General features: G+C 38.9%; 1 protein-coding gene and 1 long non-coding RNA gene across 4 annotated transcripts in view; one reads left to right on the plus strand and one right to left on the minus strand.

Annotated features, from left to right (window-relative positions):
* calcr (calcitonin receptor) overlaps positions 1-22,017 on the plus strand; it is a 50,387-nt gene that overhangs the window by 18,372 nt on the left and 9,998 nt on the right. For both annotated transcript variants that reach the window (XM_047330275.1, XM_035620310.2), the window contains exons 2-16: positions 9,344-9,409; positions 11,799-11,946; positions 12,289-12,396; positions 13,948-14,033; positions 14,124-14,280; positions 14,433-14,543; positions 14,672-14,784; positions 15,671-15,743; positions 15,878-15,988; positions 16,190-16,302; positions 16,638-16,803; positions 16,890-17,000; positions 17,228-17,340; positions 18,972-19,063; positions 21,391-21,517. In XM_047330275.1, the coding sequence (XP_047186231.1) occupies positions 9,365-9,409; positions 11,799-11,946; positions 12,289-12,396; positions 13,948-14,033; positions 14,124-14,280; positions 14,433-14,543; positions 14,672-14,784; positions 15,671-15,743; positions 15,878-15,988; positions 16,190-16,302; positions 16,638-16,803; positions 16,890-17,000; positions 17,228-17,340; positions 18,972-19,063; positions 21,391-21,517 (1,674 nt within the window). In that variant the 5' untranslated portion in view covers positions 9,344-9,364. The remainder of the gene's footprint in view (positions 1-9,343; positions 9,410-11,798; positions 11,947-12,288; positions 12,397-13,947; positions 14,034-14,123; positions 14,281-14,432; positions 14,544-14,671; positions 14,785-15,670; positions 15,744-15,877; positions 15,989-16,189; positions 16,303-16,637; positions 16,804-16,889; positions 17,001-17,227; positions 17,341-18,971; positions 19,064-21,390; positions 21,518-22,017) is intronic.
* The window catches only part of LOC124849779, a 44,268-nt gene that overhangs the window by 4,074 nt on the left and 18,177 nt on the right, over positions 1-22,017 (minus strand). Inside the window, exon 3 of one of the 2 annotated variants that reach the window (XR_007030336.1) lies at positions 11,795-11,912. The exons of the other annotated variant lie outside the window; for it this stretch is intronic. This is a non-coding gene — a long non-coding RNA (uncharacterized LOC124849779). Of the gene's footprint in view, positions 1-11,794; positions 11,913-22,017 lie in introns of those variants that run through there. 2 annotated transcript variants of the gene reach the window in all.

Below are 22,017 nucleotides of genomic sequence, written 5' to 3' on the forward strand. Positions count from 1 at the left end.
AGCGACCCTTGGGATGCGGTGATATTAGTTTGATTTAATCGATTGTATGTAAATCAGCTGAAGCTTTGAAAGCAGTAATCGCACCAGTGTCCTTCTTTTGTTCGCCAGGATGGTTGCATGGCTGACATTGTTCAACATCTGATTATTATTGTTCTGCGGGATGGCAGATTTGCTGGTGATTACATTGCAGTTTTGCTGTAGCGTTAGAATTAATTAGAATTAAGTATTTATGACTCTGACATAATTAGTCTCTTTTAAGTGGTGGAATCACCAATGTCGGTGCAATGTAATAAGCCTGCAATAATCAGTGTATCAGACATAGTTAGTGAAACCCTCAACTTTAGATTTTGGTTGAAATTGTGTCAACAGCAGACGTAGAATAAATACAGACTAGGTCTTACTTTTTCAAGGATGTTTTAATTTTTAATTTTGTTGTGGATTTCTGTTGTATGGCACCACATTGTCATATTTTAAAGGTAAATAAAAATGGTGTGATTGGAAATATCCCAAGTTTTAGTTTTAAAGCTGCACCTTACACTTCACATATTACAACTTGATAGTCTTGGTTATCCTTCTGTCCTTCTGTAAATGGCTTTTAATATATATATATATATATATATATATATATATATATATTTATTTATATTAAATCATGGACCTTCAGTTTTTAACTCAGGCTCCCCTGAAAAAATTGTCAAAAAGTGTCAAAACTCCAACCAAGATAAGTCTGATGACATCATCAGGGTAACTGTGCGGTGCCCCTTTAAGTTTCATACTCAAAATTAAATAGAAACTGCAATCATATCTGTATCCAAATGTCATGAATCATACAAAATGTGTGTGACTGTGTTTGGCTCCACAGCAATGTTTTTTTTATATGTATTTATAATTTTTTTTTCATGAGATAAGCCCCACCACCATATTAAAAAAACAAAACGGAAAAGGATTGTATAAATGGGCTAAAGCTAGTCAGACACTGAGGTGGAGTGGGCAGTTGGTTGGTTCGGCTATAAACTGTGAGTCCAATGGGGAATACTCTGGAGTCCCGGTGGTCCCTCTGCAGATTAATGCAAAGACCACCATGGCTGTAACCTTGACACACAGACAGAGGCAGAAAAAGAGCGAGACGAAGGAGGAGGAGTGGGAACAAGGAATGGAAGACGCTCGCAAAAAGCAGAGCATAATGGGTGCAGGCCCTGCCAGGATATATATGGAGCATGTAATTGAATGCTGGAAGACGTTCACTTCTGTGTATGGTTCTTTTTCCTGAATTCAGTTCTTATTATAACTCAATTTAGAGCAGCTATAATCAATATTTTTGTGTTGGCAGTGGAGAACAAGGCCTGACTCTGTGGCTCCTCTCAGTTGTACAGTGCTTTTTAGCATCTTCCATCTCATTGATTTGGTTTTTAGGCCAGTGATTTTACATGTTGGTTCACTCTTATACCTGCCTGCAGTGGGCAGCTGTATTCAGTGAAAAGGGAAACGCTGTGCAAACCAAATGGCAAACAGACAGTGTAAGTTACAAGCTGGTGAACATTTTGGGAGCGTTTAGAAGCTGAAGAATCAGATAGTCAATTAAATACACCAGGTGACCAGAAACATTACTCCAAATGAATGATAATGTTGCTACATACCCGCTAAACCCTAACGGCTGATAAAACTGTTTGTCAATGTAGTGTTTACAGCTTCACTCGCTGCTCCAAGAAGTGGCCGAAGAGTTAGCTTTTGCGGGTTTAGCACAGACTTCCCTGTTTTAACAGCTCAACGTAACTGTAGCATTCCTCGCCAGACGAGTTGATTAAAGCAAGCTGCAAATCCCTCCTAGATTCAGGGTTGCTGCTCTGCCCCTACCTTCTGATGTTTATTTTCTTTGAGAGGGTCTGCATGTAAACACGTTGTTGTGCTTCAGACATGAATATTTATGACAGGTAAAACACAGTACATAACCCAGTTTTTCCCAGACATGTCCCGGACAGATTGCCAAAACTTTAGGGATGTAACAGAAATGGAAAAAACATGTTCACCTTGGGATGTTACCTCACAGCGAATGAGGAAAAAAAAAATAGCAGCCATCCTCAGGATGCATGGGCACACGTACCCACAGCTTAGCTATTAGCTGTTGGAGTTGAAGAGTGGCTCTCAGTTCTCCATGTTCCATGTAGTCATAAGTGGAGAGAAGGGAAGTGTACGAAGTCTCCTATCAGTCTGCCTGGCAAACACCAAACAACTCCAATTTACACAAGCTGTATGTTTCTTGTAGTTGAAAAGAGTTCATACAAGAAAAAAGGGGAACAGGAGACTGTGTACATGTAGAGCAGCAACATAGTCAACTGGATTAAGTTAATATATCTGGATGATGTCTAGACTATGATGTGATGACCCCCAGCCTGAGCCTTTCTGTGCCAAGTTTCCCTTTTTAATCCCTTCAATTTCATTCTCGTCGAGGAGCGGAAGACTGTGGGATGTCATGGAGTTAGAGACCAGATAAAATCAGTTGTTTACATGGAAGCAGGGAGACTCCTCTTATTTCAGCAGGCTTCTTTTGAACAGCTGGAACACTCAAAGCACACAACGCTCTCTTGCTTCATTGCCCCTAACCGTAATCCTGCAACTCTGTTGGTGCAAAACCGGCAAGATTTGAGAAAAGTGCTTGAGCTCAAACGCTGAAAGACATTATATCTCCTTCAGGGTGAGTTGTTAGGATTTAATGAATGTCGAAGGGCTGACAACATAGCCTATATTAAGGGGTGAAGGAACTGGTGACCACCGGTGCAAACTTTGCATAAAATTCAGTTTTGTGCAGTCACTGGATGGTAATCATTAGGCAAAAAATCGAGAATGAAAAGGCTTAAATATGCACAGCATGTAACGAGGAGGACACTGTCTGCAACTAAATACACTGACCTCCTGAAGATGAATCACATTTTGCTACAGGAGATAACTGTCCAATCAATCCAGAAGGCTTTGTGTGTTCAGCTGCATCTTAATTTGTCAACTCAACACAGAGATGTGTTCTGCCTGTCATATTCAGTTTGGTCTTCCTCTGGAAAATATCCGCACATTTCTTTTGTTTGGGATGCTAGACAGAAAAAAACAGGCCTCGAGCATATCTTGCTCTCGCAGGGACTTCATTTCAATATTTGTATTTGTATAATATTTTATGAGAATCATTCTCGTAGACAAAACAATCAGCCAAAGGACTTTTGACCAATAAACCACTAACTCTGCATTTGGGAGTACATTACATTACATTACACTACCAACTTGGCAGACATGTTTGAGTAGGTACCAAGTGCTATATCTGTTCAGTAACGCACAGTGTAGGCCATCGAGTAATGTAGTGCACTGAAAGTGCTAGTTAGGCATGTTAGACTATTGGAGGTGTTCGGAGGGGAAGTGCTCTCTTAAGAGATGAGTTTTGGAGATAAGGAGTAGTTATTCGGCTGCCTTTGGTTTGTTTTACAAAGAAAATCAACAAATATTACAGGAATATCCAATTTTTTTCACTGTATATGAAAAGCATTAGTCAACGGTAAGGATTGGTGGGCTCTTACTGTCGTTGTTTTGTTCCTGGTTTGGGACATTGCTGACATTGCACCTGAGCACTTGATAAAAAGCCAACACTTGATGTCTTGCCATTATACTGTAGATTTGTACTAAAGTAACAAAACTAGAATGGAACTCAGTAGAGCCAATGCCAAGTTGTCCCCTAAAAAAGCTGCACCAAATTGCACACACTATTATGTCCAGAGCCGTTCCAAAATTTAATGGGTTCTTTATTGGCCCTCGTCCCATCCTTCCGCCAAGATTTACTGGAAATCCGTTGGGTAGTTTTTGTGTAATCCTGCCGACGAAACAAACAACCAACCACAAACAAGAGCACTCAGGGAGTGCAGACCTACGCCAAGGCTGAGCAATCCCCATCGTAAGGTGAAGATTCTTGGATCAAGATCCGGATCAGGATCCCTCCCAAAATGTAATCAGCTGAGACCCATCTTTGATAAAATCTTCTCGCAAATCCAAGTATAAACAATTACTAAAATGCCATGAAACCACAGATCTCAACACAAATAAAATATCATTATCACACTCCTCATACTAACTGCTACAAACAGCCAACACAAACTGTGCTCAGTCTGGGGCTGGATCCTCTCAAGTTCACATTTTCTAGCTCCAATAGATCTTAACAGTCAGATGAGGCTATCCTATTTCAGAGCCACCTTCTGAATAAGTCATCGTAATACTTTAATTCTAAAATTAGATGAAGCTCCCTTTCCCTTTTTTATTTAACTTAATGCCAGGTGTTGTTTAACATTTTTTTATTTTATAAAATGTTGTTATATTGTTTTAATTTCTATTATACACGATGATCATGGATTTGTCAGCTGTGGAGTAATAGTTTTGCATCTATAAAATGCACTAGAATTAGAATGAGGGATTGTTAACAACAACATTTCTTGGTTCCATTGTGGTCATTTTTGAAGGGCACTTTTTAGCGCACAAAGTTAACTCTCAGAAGAAGGACACTGTAACAGTAAACATCTATATACAGTATGATGTTGCTGCATTTATTTTCCATCCAATTTAATTTAAGCAAGAAAGTAATTTAGGTATGTTACCAGCTCTGTGTCTTGTCTGATGCTTCCATCATAAAGAGCAGAACAGGGGCAAGGACATTTCTATGTGAGTGTATTCTGTGGAGCAAAGACAGATTAGTCGCAAATACGATGTGTCACCAACAACGAGAACCTGCTCAATGTTTAAAGGATGTGGTTGCTGATGTATCTGTTGGATCCGCCGGGAGAGTTAGAGAGGAAATGTGAGTTGAAATGGGGAGAAAGGGGCGACTGGAGGGGGAGGGGGGAGCTAGGAGCACGGGAGTCAGAGTGAAGATGAGAGGGGGGTAGATAGCGAAATGAGGGGAGAAAGGAAATAGATTAAAGCAGCAAAAGATATACGGAAGTGAAAGGAGAATAGACGCCAGAGAAGATTCAGAGAAAAGTGGGCGAAGAGAGGGAGGTTAATGCAGGGTGAGGAAACTACGCAAGCTTGTTCTTTTTACCTTAATAGGAGAGACTGTCATTTTGGTACATTTATTTTTAGGTAGATGATAAAGCCAAAAATCATGAATAAGTCAAGCTGCAGAGCTTTCATCATTTACCTATTTCACCTCAACACGAGGTTGACTCAGACAGAAATATCTTCACATTGAGATGTGCTGAAAAGAGACGCAGAGCAGAGTCTGATCCGTCTGCTGGTGATTATCCATTACAGGGAAAATATATTTTTTGTCAAACTCACATGATCGTCACAGTACAACAGCAAATGTATTATGATTATTAATATGATTATTATTATTACAAATTTCTTTAGGAATATGAATACGAATGTGATTTAATTGGTTGGCAACCTGACATAATATAATGTGGTGGCTTTCCTTTTAATGAATCTGGTTGTTGTAAGACATTGTGGGCAATGTTGCAAGCAGGGGTGCTTTTTATATCATTTGTGATTACGTGCCTTGTTTTGTCTGGTGCAAAACTATATTAATTATCTTTGAAAAGTTTAAATTGATAGAATGGCAAATATAGAGGAGACAAACGCAATAATCAATGATTTTTAAAATATATATTCTACCCATGTATTTGTCTTTTTTAAGTTTTCCAAACGTGCAAAAATAAACAATAATTTAGTATGCAACAGTTTTTAATTTATTTATCTGCACACTATCACAAATATGCATTCAACAGGCATTGCTCTCACCAATGTCTGTTCTTCTCTCTGATAGCACAGTCAGTAGGCCATGAATGTGGTGTATGAAATATTACTTAATGGAACGTGTTTTGATAGATGTGTTGTTGCAGAGCTGTTAAACCTCACTAGCAATAAAGAGATTCCTTAAAGCTTGTAGATCAGCACGAATATTTAGACTCTTTAGATGAGACCAGTATGATAGCCTTGTGGGTAACGTCCACAATCTGTCCATTTGTCAAAATGATTCACTTGATCTTTTATTCTAATCCGTCTCATTTGTCGCAGCCCGGGAATTGGACGCCAAATCACGTCCATATGGCTGCTCACTTCAGACTGAGTGAAGGGGTCTGAAATGGTGAGACGGAGATCTATATTCTGCATCCTCCATCACTAATTTGATGTCAGAACAAACTCTGTGTTGTCACTGTGCCTGTGACTACTCACCGAAAAATGAAAGCCTTCTGCTGTCCAACAAATTTCTCAAAACAGGGAAAAAGAAGAAGAAGGAGAGACAAGGGGTAAATCAGGGGAACGAGGGGAAAAGGAGACCGGAGGAAGTTGGGGAGTAAGGACACTTAAATTCAGTGTCTATAGAAACAAAATGAAGCCAAAGACTATATGAAAAAGTACAAGTACAGTTCTAAAAATACATAATATCCTCCAAACATTGAGTCTTTTACGTTAACAAAAGTACAAATTAATTTTATGTAATTACTGGGATAAGCAATTTAAGAGAATAGCGATAATGAAAACAGACAATGGATATATCTTATTCAAAGAGAGAAGATACATTTAAACTACAGTCTCTGCTCTTACTGACAGTTACTACGTTTTAGTTTTAATTTCAAAGTTAGAAGCTAAGTTGTAATTGATGTTGTAAAAGTGAATAATTCCCCGTTCTAAGTGATTGACTTGTCATGTGATCTGCAGTGGCTTTAATGCTTCACAGCATTCCTGGAGTGCATCTGCTAAAAAAGCTATAAAGTTTGTACTATACACTCAAATACTGTTTGAGTGCTTTCCATTGTCGTCACCATTGGGGGTCTTGTCTCTTTAATGTACAACACATGCTTCACGCCTTCAGAGCTCATATCACAGTGGACCTGATGGCCCAAAGAATGCTCTGGTGCCTATGTTTAGAGACGTATGCAGAGCTAATGGGTTATGCAGAAAGGCATAGTTGCAGAACGAACCCCCACCTCCATCTGCTGAAACATAAATAGACCTGAGAGGCTTGAGTTTGACTAAAACTGTCAAATGTGCAGCAGAGATATTAAGATGTGAAATGTACTGTTGGAAAATGTATTATTCATGCATTGAGAGTGTTTAATAGTGTTAAAATGTTCCAGGGATTACTGGTGTTTAAGTAGATATCTCAGCTGCTACCCACCTCCATCACATTTCCATAGTTCCTTTAGATTGTTATGAAACTACCTGTTCAACAAATCCTTCATCCTTAAATAAGAAGGTAAGCGATTCTAAAGCAATACTTGTCTTGTAAAAATCAGCGAATATATCCTCACTGTTCGTTAGCTGTCGCTTATGTGTTTACGCCAAAAAAAATCAGGGATTCTAAAACTACTCACCACCGTTAGAGGACAAGTTGGTGTCCGATTAGCTGTTCCTCTCCCTTCTTTTTGGTGAGGTATGTGCCTTTGGTCTTCCTGTTTTCAGACAGTAAAATAACTGGGAAAGTTAAATCCGGACATTTTCCGGCATTCACCGTTCATTTATGATGAACGAAGCTGGAGATTGTCGAAGTCAAACACTGGGGGGCTGGCAGGAAAAGTTACAGAAAATGTCTGGCGCAGCATTTGCATTCTCACATACAGCCCCTCCGGAGAATTTCAGGGAAAGTGTCTAGACTTCAGTGCATGTCTGAAAGCAGCTTCAAAACCACTCAGTTTCAGTTTCAATCTCTCTTTTTTTGGGACAAAATTCACATGCTCATGCACACCCAGAGGTGATTTGCTGATAATCGAATGGTGTGAATCCTCTGCTTCAGCATGATGATGGTTTTTATAGATCTTCTCCTCCTAGGGAACATTTTGGGATCCATACTCTTCCACCCTCTGTTGTCTTCTTTTGTGATGCCTTTGTCCTTGAAATTGAGATTTTTGAGCTTCTTTGTATTCTTTCTCTATTTCTTTTTAAAGAAAAAGTTATGGAGCGGTTTGTCACTATATTGTCAACTGTAATCATGCTGGATCCACATGGGTACAATGTAGAGCCTTTTATTATACTGGGAATTTGAGCAGAGTTCAGGAGTCGAGAAACAGTGATTGGGTTGAGATTTGCATTCTGACCGGGGTGGGGTAATAGACACAAACATTTTAAAGGTTTTTTTATTTAGAGCTAAACGCATCAGTCAACAGAAAGTTTAAATTGATACATAAATAACAAATACATACTTGATTTTTCATTAAATCAATTAATTATTTTGTATAACAGATAATTGTGGAAAATTCCCATCAAACTAATTTCCAGGTTTTTGTCTCAAAAAGGAATTATCTCCAAAATCCTAATATATTCACTCTCACATAATACAAAAGGACAGCAACAGACTGACACAATGTAAGAGCTGGAACTAGGGACATTTTGACATTCCCGGCTGAGAAATTGATTTAAAAAGTTAATTACAATAGTCACATATTATTTCCGGTCTGTTAAGATTTGGAGTCTGGATCCAGAACAGAATTTATCTTGGACCACTATTGACGAAAATAATAATCCCCATGTCTACTTTCAATTACTGTATTCACAGTTAGTTTTGTGATTCAGAAAAACCTTGGTAGAGAAATAAGACATTTGGGGGAATATCGATGGATCGCTGGACAGGGATCAGCACTTCTATCAAATTTTTGGCAAATGTGTCTGTTTATTTGTCATACTAATGCTAAGGAGCCTTCCATAGTTGGGCTCCAAAAAGCCAAAACTAATACTATAAATCCTGCGAAACCTGTGTTTATCAGCAGTAGCTGACTTCTAGGACTTGCTTATATGTCTGTCTGTCTGCTCAACAACCGGCCCACTGGGCCGCTGGGGTGTGTGGAAAAAAAAACCAGTGGGTCGTCCTTGCTGTTCAAGCTGCGGAGTGATGGGATTCCAACAGGGACTCAGCACGCCAAAGCAAAGAGACCTGGAGTGAATTCTAATCTCACATGGATTCGCTTACTAAACTGGCAGATCTGCTGCTGCCGTCCTGTAGGAGTGGAGGCTCAGCACAAGATGATTAATAACCATCAACTATTTATGCCTGACTGTGTCTCAGTTTTTTTTTTCCTCCTTCATCCTTTTCCACAAACAATACAACGCTACTCTTTCATGCTGTTGTTTCACTTATCGGTCTAGGTGCACTGTATCTCTCTTACACATGCCCACACATACAATGTGAAATGTCACAAACTGCAGCACTTTTGCTGCAGTGTTTTGCATTTCAGATTAATGATTGCCGTTGTCGCCTTCTCCTGAGGCCATAATCCTGATTTGATACAACCTCACTGTGTTTGTTCAGTCAGTCACCTTCGCAGCAGACAACTTGTTTTCTGACAGTTTTAACTTGTCGTCCTCCTCTTCCTCTCCATAGATTTGCCTGTGAGAGGAAGATATGAAGTTTGTAGGCTCCCTATGGACCCTGTGGTTTCTCCTGGTGGTAAGCTCTCATTCTTTAATTCAAGGAATGCTGCAAGGTAAACCCTTTCAAAAGGTCCCATGTCTCATTTTGTCCATTGTGAAGGCTGTAGGTAGTTGTTGGGGCACAGAATTCAATTTTCATTAGCTGCTGTAGGCAAGTAATGTGTTGTGGTCTAGTGGTTGTCTTTTATCAGCAAAAATATCATGATTAATATTCACTCAGACTTTAAAAGTAATTATAGTTTATAATTAGTTCAGCTTGTTCATTACAAACTTGGATGACCTGAAAGAGAGAACATGTGATAAATAATGTGACATACTTGTGTACGTGGGCAACGAAATACTTGGTCTACACATTCCTACTTTAATACGCCTAATTCCCTCACATATATTGTGATACATGCATGTGTGTTTGAATATCCTAAATGTATTATTTGGGTGTTTGGAGTGGGCATTGGTGGTTTGTGCCCTCAAAATACAAAATCTTAATTTGTAGCAGCAATGACTGACAAAGGTTGGAAAAGCAGGACGCAAATGCAGGTAAACGGGCAAGGCATGTAGAGAATAGTAATAGTAAGTAAATTTAATTAAAAAATGGTTTACAATCTTAATTTGGCAGTAGGCAGGCAAACTGAAACTCCATAAGGTAAAAAACAAGCACGAACACAAGATAATGATAGTGAGCATAACTGAAACACAAGGAGTACAAAACTGGGGAAATGAACAAATGAACTTACAAAAACACAGAGACTATATTTTTTCTGAAAGGGAGGGGAGACAATCAAGGGCAGGAAACAGAACAAAGACAGGAAGTTAATTAAAGAGAAAAAAGTTATTGACACGGGCAGATCGCGACAATGATTTTATTTTAGCCCAGCTCAGAGGGTTGAGTCATGTTCACAGGGTGCTCCAGTGTTTGAGAAATTGCATGACTTTACTTAATTTGGGTGGTGCAATCATTGGTCAAACCTTTTAGCATAAATGTGATATCTTAGACAAATTGTGTCATGATGACAGATTTTGGCACTATGTTCTGTCATTTAAAAATTTACAGAGTTGCCTGATGAAGGTGCTATAATTAACAATCATATCACTATCATACTCTGAAATGTCCTTTAATGGACTCTCTGCTTTTTAGTATTTTACAAATTACAATAATCAACTTAATGAGTGTCCTTTAATAATTGGGATTTTTAAACACAGTTCGAATGCTCAGAAGCAGCATTCATTCATCCATTTCATCGTTACCAACTGGATAAAGGGATGTCAGCACCCGTCCTTGGGAAAATGTTAACTTTAGGATGCTTTAAAACTTTCACTTCAGAAAAATAGGCATCTTTCGTGAGTTATTGTCCCAACATTTGGTCCTCTATTCTTCACTGTTGGTGTGAAATGGAAGATTACCATTTCCTTATCTGTTCAGCATCGACCTTTAAAGTGAGGTACTGGATAGTTGCCCATTCCCAAATGTTGTATGTCTGATGTATCTTATGCTATTTCTGCTTCATGTTTCTGTAATCCAGAAGGATTGATGAATTGTTATAAGGGAGGAGAGGCATGAGAGAAGATTTTTTTTTTTTTTTTTCCTCATCCAGCTCATCTGTTGATATTGGTGGTGGCCTGGTGGTCGTATGTATGACGTCATTTACTTCAATGTTTGGAGTGACATCATATGTACGGCTGCTAAACTGCTACATGGGACAGCAGCATTCTCACACTTTTATCTTTTGAGGGTTTTTGCCTTTATCAGACAGGTAAGAAGGATATTTTGGTCTAATGAGCATTTCTTTCCACACAGACCAACAATAGGTTTTTTTTAATATCAATTCTGATAAAGCATGTGAAGACAATCTCCCAGTACTGAAAATTCCTCAGATGATTCAGAAAATGCAAGTGCATGAGCCTGGCACTCTGAGAGGCATAATTTTCATAGCAAAATGGGCTCCTTATCACAACAGTGAACAGCATTATCAAAATCTCTTTAACATTTCTACCTCCAAAAAAAAACAATAGATAAGATTAATTTTGAGAAAATCAGCTGATAATCTTCTTTTGTGATCTCCCAAATGCAATTCAATGACTCACATGAATGGAAAGTGACTAGATTTTGTGAAATCCTCATCAGATCAGCTTTAAAGATGCTTGAAAAACTTTGCAGGTTCATACGTCTAATTAAATGTGTATCCTATATTAGGTTGCATATCTTAATCAAGGCATGATAACAGCTGTGAAATTTTACTATCATCCCCTACAAGTATCTTATTTCTCAAATTCAAGGAAATGTAGCACAGAGCGGCAACCAATAAGCACGCACGCACAAACACACCTCTACCTTCATATCTACACTCTATAGTTAGTATCGGGCATGTTTTCTTCCTCCTACCTTTCATGTTGTGTTGCCTCTATAGCACAGGGCTGCAGCAGGGACTCAACCAATCCCAGACACATCACTCAGCCCTGGACAGAGCATGACAGACGGACCGAGTCAGGCGGTGAGCCAGGGTCAATACCAATGTCTTCAGCTGTCCAACAAAAACCACCAACACAACAGAACTGGTGAGGAGCCCAAATCATTTTAAGGCTTCTTAAGCCCAAATCGATTACATCTGGGAGAGCATCACAATAACAGTGTTGTAAGGAGGTAGATTGGGATGAGAATACTGTTGTTGTTGTTGTTGTTATTAAAGATAATGGTGGTGTTGTCTGCAGTGGTTCAAGGGCTTTTAGAGTAGAAGCTTTGGGGTTATAATCATTTTTTCAAGGCTGTGGTGAAATTATGTTCCCCTGACATACGCTTTCTTTACCGAAGACACAGAAATTGTATGTTGGTAATTATCCAGATCAGTCATTACACTATTTTTCTCTTTCTGCTTTTGTTTGGCTTTTCCCTCTCTCGAGGTAAGTTCTGTGGACGTTTATGGGATGGTTTGTTTTGCTGGGGTGAGACACCAGCTGGGACATCTGTAACGCGAAACTGTCCAGATCATCCTGACCTGGACCCAACTGGTAAAAATTTTTTCGCACTTCTCACACTATAGTCCACATCAACAAGCTTAGAGCATCGAAGTAATTCAGGCACTGAGGCCAAGCTTGCATTAGCAGAATGGCTTTAACTGATTAATTCATGCTTGACAAGAATTGGATCTTTCCCCAACTGTTTGCATGGTGGCTGACTAGCATAGTCCAATAGAATTCATGCAGATGTAAAGCTTGGCCATTATAATCAGACAGTTATAACACCATCCTCTGCAACAGCTCCCTCCACAACCCAACCCCCCCCCACTTTTATTTTTGGTTTAGATTTGTGTCCATGAGTTTTTACGGGGTGGTTAAACAAAATCCTCACTACTACTGCGATAGTTGAGATTCTTTCAATGCCCTCAAAGCCTTTTCAGACAAATCAAACTATTCGTCAGTTCCCTGACGTAAGGGGTCTCATGTACACAGTTTTGTGTAATCGTGTGTTATGCATCATATCCCAAGTAAATGTGATTTATGTTGAGCAGCAAGTAGATGTGTCATTACAATGGTAGTCAGATTCTCTGCTGTAGTGCCCTTTTCACCTTCCCACAGAGGACATCAATCAGTCAATCCTGTACTTTGGTTTAAACAAATACCTGCACAAGTGAAGATATTTTTATCAGGCGGAGCTGTAATTTGTATTTAGTGTTAATTAGTAAATGTTAGCATGTTGTCTTTTATCAATCAAATTGAGTATGAAAATTGATTTTAGTACACTAAATGTTTACATTGTGATAAATGGTTACAACAGTATGTGCAATGTTTACACCATGAGGATTGCAAGAATCAATAATGTCCAGTTGAGAAGGGAGGTAAGGGAGAGGACAGAGAGAAGAGTGAACAGTGTATAAAGAAAAAGAAAGAAGCAAAGAAAAGAGGGATTTTGCAAAAGATGGGGTAGCCAAAGTCAGAGAGATGGATGAGGAGAGAGAATATGAATGGGAGAACAGAGAAGGTGCTTTTTTTAAGAGACGGCTCATAAAGGATCTGCCCAAAATGCCTTTGACATTAAGAGTCCCCTTATGGCTCCTCTTTTGAAAACTGATGCTGCTGATTTGAGGCTTTGGGGGAGACGCACAATTGGAAATGATTGTTGAACACTAGATGAGCTGTCAGAGAAGACTAGGCAGTCATAATACGGTTGTTGTTGTCAGGAAGAATATGATCTCATTCTTAGTCTAGTCATGGATCTGTAGTACATGTGGTTTTAAGCACAACAATTTTTTAATTTGCCAGACAATTACTCCAAAAATGTAATCTAAAAGTAAGATCAATCAGTTGTCCTGTAATGTTCTGTAAAGATCCAGGGTCAGATTTATGGGTTTCGGATGATGCCAACACAGAGTGCTACTGCTGATAAACAGAGAGGAACCAAAAAGACAGAGCCAAAGAATACAGAGATTCTCTACTGGACATGAACCCAAAACACAAGGAATAATGTGCCCATCAGTATTAAGTAGCTTTCAGGATATTCTTGTATGGATTATTCTGTTGTCCATTTGCTATTAAGTCAATACATGGTTTATTCTTTTACAGAAAAAGTGACCAAACATTGTGACAAATTGGGTAACTGGGTCGAGACTGTCTCCACCTGTCAGCCTGATTCAAAGGACAAATTAGAGGTATTTGGACATTGACAATGCGATTCGAATACAAAGCTTGCCTCAGTTTCTCTGTACACTAACTTTACAATGAACATTTCTTCTCTGAAGGAAATCCCCCATTTTGTAAGGGATGCTGCTGGAGAGCTGACTACAGAGGCCACAGAGGTTAACTCAGAAAAAGCCAGTTTTGTTCAAAAAATGATCTTCGAGAACAAAAAGAAATGTTTAGAGAAAATGGAACAAGACCCTCCTTATGATAAATCAGGTACTGACACTGTCTACTGGAAATCACTGCCAACAAGTCTTATTTGTTTTATATCAACATGATTTATACATGGGTTTTTATGTTATTATTCAAATGTATAACTAAGACCTGTAAATGTTTCTTTGTGGATTGTCTTTTTGTTGCTTCTGCAGGTCTGTACTGCAGTCGTAAATGGGACGGCTGGCTGTGCTGGGATGATACTCCAGCAGGAATTTACGCCTCCCAAAACTGCCCCAATTACTTTGTTGACTTGGATCCCACAGGTGAGCAGTGACACCTCAGAGTTCTTCCTTATATCTTTTTACCCTCTGATGATAATTTCACATCTAATCCTAATACTGCTGACACTATTAAAAGAGGTGGGACTTAATCACATAATAACTCTCTTCAGAAAAGGTAACTAAATACTGTGGAGGGGACGGACAATGGTTTCACCGTCCAGAGACCAATGGGATTTGGACCAGCTATACACTCTGTGCAACCGCCCATGAGACGAGACAAAGGGTAAAGCTTTGTTGATTTAATAGAAAGTATGTCTTGTCGACTTACTGTACTGCTTTCTACATACTGGTTCCTAATAACTATCTATACCAGGATTACTAGGTGTTTCTGTACGAGGATTGCATGGGACATGTGGTCCCACTCACAATTAAATATAAAAACAAACAAAAATTCAAATATAGTATGTGAATTAGTTTGTGCAATTCTAAATAAAAGCACATGTGCTAGGGTCACGTTATCAGAAAATGTAACAATAGGTACATTTTACACAGACGTACTGTAACAGGCACACAAACGGTCCTCGTGACATCAGTCAGATACTGTTGATTTTGATCTGCTATAAAAGGTACAAAGTAGTTTCAGGGTACTAATGAGAACCAATTCAGTCTAAAATGGCGCCTGCGATGCAGGAAAATTCACAACTGTAGAGATCAGTGGTGCTCCCAGCTCTGCCACACAGCAGTTGTGGGAAGCTGGTGAGGGATCAATATGTCCTCGTTGTAGCACGAGGGTGTACTTTTGTTTGGTCTGTCCACACTGCCTTTTATGTCTATGTATTAAGCCCTAAATCCCGAACCACCAAATATGTTTTTCATGATTACCATCCAAAATGACCTATTTGTGGGCAGGAAGACATTGTCCGCGTCTGCCAAAACTGAAAGTAGCATGTCAGAAATTATTCATGTGATGACGTTCTGGTCTGCCACCACTGTGGATATGCCTTGCTTAGGTTTCAGCAACTAAATCCACTTGGTTGGGTTTAGTGCAATATAATGTGGGGGGTTTTGCTGATTAATGTGTATCAGGAATTGAGTCATACTTGGTTAATCCTCAGTTTGTCTGTACAATGTGTTAACATACAAAAGAACCTAGGTTTGTTTTTCCACAGGAAGTGAAAATGCTTGAGAATGAATTCAAATGCCTTCTGAAAATAAATCAAGATCCGCCGTTGAACAATTCAGGTACTGGTTCTGTCTCTACCGAGCCTTAAAGTGTCACTCTGACAACATTTCTTTCCCCATATAACCATGTTATATCTACATGATGACAAGTTTAATTTTGAACAATACTTTTTATGGCTTTAATGCTGCCGCAGGTGTGTACTGCACTCGTTACTGGGACGGCTGGCTGTGCTGGGGCGACACTCCAGCAGGAACCTACGCCTCCCAGAACTGCCCGGATTATTTTTCCGACTTGGACCACAACGGTGAGCAGCAAGAGTGAGATTTGTTCAGCTCTAAGGATGAAATCACTTTTGATCTTTGTTGTTGATTGTTATTTAAGACATTGGATTATTGAGGATGAATTATTTACCAAATTTAATGTGACTTAGATTTATGGACACAGATTTATAGAAATTAAAAACTAACTACAGTACATATTTATCAAATAATTGTCCTTTTTTTAGAGAAGGCAACTAAGTACTGTGGAGAAGACGGGCAGTGGTTTCGCCATCCAGAGAGCAACAAAACCTGGACTAACTATACACTTTGTGCTGTCAACACCAAGGAGAAGTTGAAGGTTATATAATGTTCACAAAATATTTATTAATCAGATAAATCATCGAAGGAGGTTCTTGGTAACTAAGCCTAGCAACACTGATGGCTTTTGCTTCTAGTTGAAGGCATGTGACCACTACCACTGTTACAAAATGAATAGCATGTATGTAGCTTCACCTACTAAACTGCAAAACATATCTAGTAATAAGCATAATTTGCTAATTGTCATTATTATTGTATTTTGCACTCAAGGAGAAATTTCTCATAAATGCATGCTTTTTATCCTATATCTTCTGGGCTTATTGCGTCATCCTGACTATGTATGCATGTGGGTGTGTGTGTGTCACTAAAATGAAGGCAGCTGCCCAGTTCTCAGGGGACACTGAGGTTCAGCCCATCGAAGAGGCCACGGCCAGCCCCACGGTTAACCAAGAAGAGCAGGAAATTGTGAGAAGGAAAATCCTTGACAGCCAATACAAATGTTTTGAGAAAATGAATCGAGATTCACCATATAACAAATCAGGTAGTGATTACATCTAACTGAAGCTCATCTCATCATTCTGTCATCGTGCCTCTCCTCTGTGAAGGTTGACTTTGTTGGTGTTTTAGGGTTGTACTGCAGTCGTAACTGGGATGGCTGGCTGTGCTGGGATGATACCCCGGCAGGAACCTACACGTCTCAAAACTGCCCCAATTATTTTGTGGACTTTGACCCCACAGGTGAGCAGAGACCCCAGAGTTACTGCACTTTGAAAACCACTCGTGAGAAATTCACCTCTGATCCTCTGTTTTTAAAGAAGTTGTACAGTAAAATATCAATTGCTTTGAGGATGAATTATTCACCAAGTCTAATGGAACCAAATTAAATGAACGATGAACTGCATGAATTTGATGAAAATGGTTGGAGGATGCATTACAAATATTTATGACTTAATTGTTACTTACAGAAAAGGCCACTAAGTACTGTGGGGAGGATGGTCAATGGTTTCGCCACCCGGATACCAACAGGACTTGGTCCAACTACACACTCTGCAACGAAAACACTAAGGCCAAATTGAAGGTAATCAATTAAAGAAAAAAGTTGTTTGCTATGATTAATCGGCGGGATGGTGACCACAGCGGGATGGGTCAGCATTATTTTTTGGGATTCCCAACGTATTTGCAGTATGGGCAGATGGGAGAAAATGTGGAAACTGGAAATATAGCTCTGACGTAGTTGTGCGTTATATTGTAACGGACACCATTATTATCAGAGTTCCATATTTACACATGGAAAGTAGCTTATTAATGCAGCAGTGACAATAGACCTTGCATAGTCTATGGTACAACAAAACCATCACGCTACCCCCCCTGTGACTCAGGTAATACTTCATAATAAACACAAAAACACTGGTCCAGACAGAGGAGTGTCCCATCATCACCAAATTTTAACACTTATCACCAACGGCACCAGGCTGATGTGCCAAGCTGCAGCTTGAGGACAATAAACAGCTTGTTCAGGTGTTTTGCCAAAGGGGACAATAGAGACACAGTCAGGGTCTAAGAGAGATTGCTCAAATGTCTTTACGTAAATATAATCTAAAAAGTTGAATCAATATTATCCATTCTGCACTACATAGTAACACGATAATGACGCTGGCTTGTGGTTTCGTTTGGTCACATAGTGTTCAGGTTCTCATACGGCCATTTTGTTTTCTTCACTCTTGGGTTTTACATCTCTCAACTTTTCTTAAACTTCATATTTATCAAACCAATAACTTGGCACCTTCAAAGATGGTTTTTTTCTCATTTTTTTTTTGGGCTTTCCGTTTGCAACTTTTTCATTTTGTCATGCTGACATTAGGAACTCCCTATCCAACCTGTTTCTTGGAAAGTATGTTGATATACAGTACAAGTAAACAGTTTATATGCAAGCTTACCAAAAAAATTATTTCACCTTGTAAATATCCAAGGAAATGAAAAAAAACAAAAACATTAATAGCCCTTCTCTGCTCCCCCATCTGGAACAAGGAAACTGGCCAATTGTAAATACCTGAAACTTGTAAACAAAACTTCTGCAGAAATTTCCTCTTGCTATATCAAGTCGCAGCAGGCAGCTGGAACAGCTGTCCTGGCAAACCCTAAGGGAAAGACTACAAGTCCATCAGCCGATCAGAACCGAACCAGCGATCAGCTGCTACATCTGTTGCAACAGAAACATGATCTTTGCAGTAATGGATTGGTTTCGCTCCTTAAGGTTTAATTTATAGCAATTATTATAAAAGTGTCAAACTTTTTTTTTTTTCATCCATTGTACATTACATTACAACCCTTGAAAAAAAAATGTGCTCACACTCTTTTAAAGTTCCCCTAAAAAGCTATCTTTCATGGTTCTAAAAGATATTTCCATAATGTTTACATCCATTTATAAGTAAAAAATAATTGGTTTAGACATCAGTTGGGTGGGAAATGAGGAATAATTACAAAAGCAGTCAGATTACTTGTGTGGGTGCTGCATTTTTTCTTCACTAAAGTTGGGTCTAGCAGTAACATCATTTATCATAGACATGCAAAATGGAAGTGATGCAAAAACTACAAATGTAAAACACAGGCTGCAAAACACAAGGTTTCTTGTTCCCTTTGCTTAAGGGAAACATTTCCCTGCTATTAATGCTACACATTGTCTTGTTTGTGTTTTTTTCTTTTTTGCAGTCAGCATACATCCTGTTTTACATGGCCATTGTGGGCCATGCTTTATCTATAGCCTCGCTGCTCATCTCTCTGGCCATCTTCTTCTACTTCAGGTAATGGGAAAAAATGTCCTCCATGTATGATCCTAACAATATGGGAATGTAGCTGTAGTAGCAGTTACTGCTTTGATGACGCAAAGCAAGCAATGAAGATAAAGCAACAATAATTAAATGATGAATCAATGGGGATTTTGCGCTTAAGGACTCAATCGTCATCACTGTCATCAGTGGATCTGACAGAGAAAGAGATGGTGTTGAGCTTTCGCTGCATTCTCCTGCAGCCATTTCATTACTTATGATGCCCATGGTCTGGACTCAGTCTTATTCTCAGTCAGCATTCAGTCTGCTTTTGTCTACAACAGTCGCTAGTGTAGACCGGCTATACAGACAAATGTATTGATTGTACACTCTTAGCAAACGGCTACTCTTTCATTGTCTAAAAAATTTAGAAGAACTCTGCTGGCGTAAACAGCATCACAGTATTAAATTATCACTGAAGACTGTAATCAAAGATTACTGCCATCTTCACTTACACAGATTAATGCAAACTATAGACCTAAAATAGTTCTGCTGCTTCCCTGAGTGTAATTTATACACAACTTAACTTTCACTAATTTCATGCCAACTTGGTTTCTTTGTAAAGCACAATTTACTCCATGGATATTTAGGATTCACAAGTGGAGATCTGTGACGTCCATTGAATGTGTTGGTGCATGGCTCTCATTGGAAACGTGTGCACCTGAGTGCATTGCTCATTAAAGATGTTCATACCAATGTACTCCTTAATCCCAGAAGGGAAGAGTGCACTTCATCACAGAATTAATTAATTACAGATTTTGCTGTTGAAATTCAATTAGATAAGAGTCCAAAATAAAGTGGATAAAGACAATAAAAGTATAGAATTCAGTTAATGTCTTTGAAATCTGGAAATGAAAAAGCTAGAAAAACAAAAGACTGCACATTGTTGAAACTTTAAATCAAGTTTGTATCTGTTTGAAAGGCAAAATAGGGTTGAAAAAAAACAAAACCTGAAATGAAGCCCTGGGGGGAAAATAACTATGTTCTGTAACAATATTTGGATGACTTACTTTGTTGGCCTTGTTTCTTGAATGCTGCAGTTGTAAAATTTGACATGGTGACGGGCGCTGACCTCCTAAAAACAGCTCTTATCCAGAACAGATCTTGTACGAGAACCTCAGTGTGCTGCAAATTTTCATACAAACTCATAAATCTAGAGGCCATGTTCAGGGCAGGTGCATAATCGCAAAAAACTATTACCCACTGAGAATCACACTCTTAACGAGGCCACACAACCGTTCAGTGGGACATTCACAATTCATCGAGACAAAGTCCGAGCAAATTAAAATCTCAATAAATAACGTGAAAAAATTATTGGCAAGGAAAGTCTTTTATTTCTTATTTTCTCTTTAACCATAATTTTGCATATTTATAGCTAGAAGACTTAAAATATTGGAGGCTTAATGTTTCTTATAAGATCCAGATGTGAAGCTTACAATGGTATGTGGTGGTGTACAGCTGAACTCTGTTATTTACGACTGTACATCAACGGTGTCAAGATTCCCAGATAAAAATACTCCAGGACGCCATGGAAAAACAGGAGATGGTCGACTGGCCGATCCGATGCTGTTCAGACCGGTGACAGCATGAATACCTTTGCCAAAACGTTGACTGACCTGTGTTTTGACGTCTCCTTTTAGATAAATTCAATATAAGCATTCAGCAGCTCCTGTGTCTCTTCTGACTGAATATTGTTGGAGGCGCCCTCTGAATGAGACCGAAACTTGCGGTCGTACATGTTGTTTTGTCTCGTCTTGAAGAAATCTAGCTCTCCTACTTTTTTCAAGGGTCTCTGGGGTTATATGAATCAACAAAGTCTGCCACAAGCAGTACAGGATATCAGGATGAATGAAACTCTGCAGTCTGTTTGATGTCTGCCCTGAAATTAAAACATTGTTAAAAATGACCAACAGTAAAGCTACTGGATATGAATGACTTTTAATAGCTGTTTTTACTTTGCCTGTCAAGCATTTGATTGTACTATTAATTCTGAGTGGCCAGCCAAGGTAATGAGGAAGCACCCTTGGGATCCATCATGCATTATTTAACAGCATTTTAAATACAGTAGAGCATTTAAAGGCAATCCATCTCGTTGCTCCCAGAGAATTTTGTCTTTTACCAACTACAAAAATTTAAATGCGAGATGAAAGATCGCAGTTATTTGATATCTGTAGCAACATCTGACAGCCTCATTAAAATAGCCTGCCTTCTTTAATGTTTTCGTTTTTCACAGAAGAATTTATTCCAACGGCATAGACTTTTTTAATTTACCAAGGTTAATCACGGCATCTCTCTCCTTGCAGGAGTCTGAGCTGCCAAAGGATCACCCTTCACAAGAACCTCTTCTGCTCCTATGTGCTCAATTCTGCCCTCACCATCATCTACCTTGTAGCAGTGGTCAACAATCCAGAAGTGGTGGGCAGAAACCCGGTGAGTCTGAATACACAGCAAAATGCTACCATGAGTATGCTAAAATGCTGACAATACCAGCCTGAAGATAAATATTCCACAAGGTCACTAATTCACTTCTCACTTTATAACAGATTCTCAATAATTACCTCATTAGTGAACAGTAAAATTACATTTTAGACTCTGACTAATCAATGTTTGCATGTTAAAACATCTAATTAGCACAAAAAACATGGCCAATGCTGATGTAAATGTTTTGCAGGTGATGGCCCAATGAAATGATCAAAAATAAAATGTTGATACAATTATGTTGCTAAAGGAAAACTTGTTGTTTTTACCAAGGACATTACAAATCATTGCTGAATATTATAGTCCAATATTTGTTATATTTCAGTGTGGAGAAAAGTGGTGGACTGACCGACTGAAGCATTGGCATCCCTAGAGCCATATACTAGCATGGCAAATAAAAATGCCATTTAGCAGAATACAGAGTGTGGAAGAGGATTAGTTCCACCGTCTTG

Source organism: Scophthalmus maximus, chromosome 22, assembly GCF_022379125.1.
Source record: "Scophthalmus maximus strain ysfricsl-2021 chromosome 22, ASM2237912v1, whole genome shotgun sequence".
Lineage (NCBI taxonomy): Eukaryota > Metazoa > Chordata > Actinopteri > Pleuronectiformes > Scophthalmidae > Scophthalmus > Scophthalmus maximus.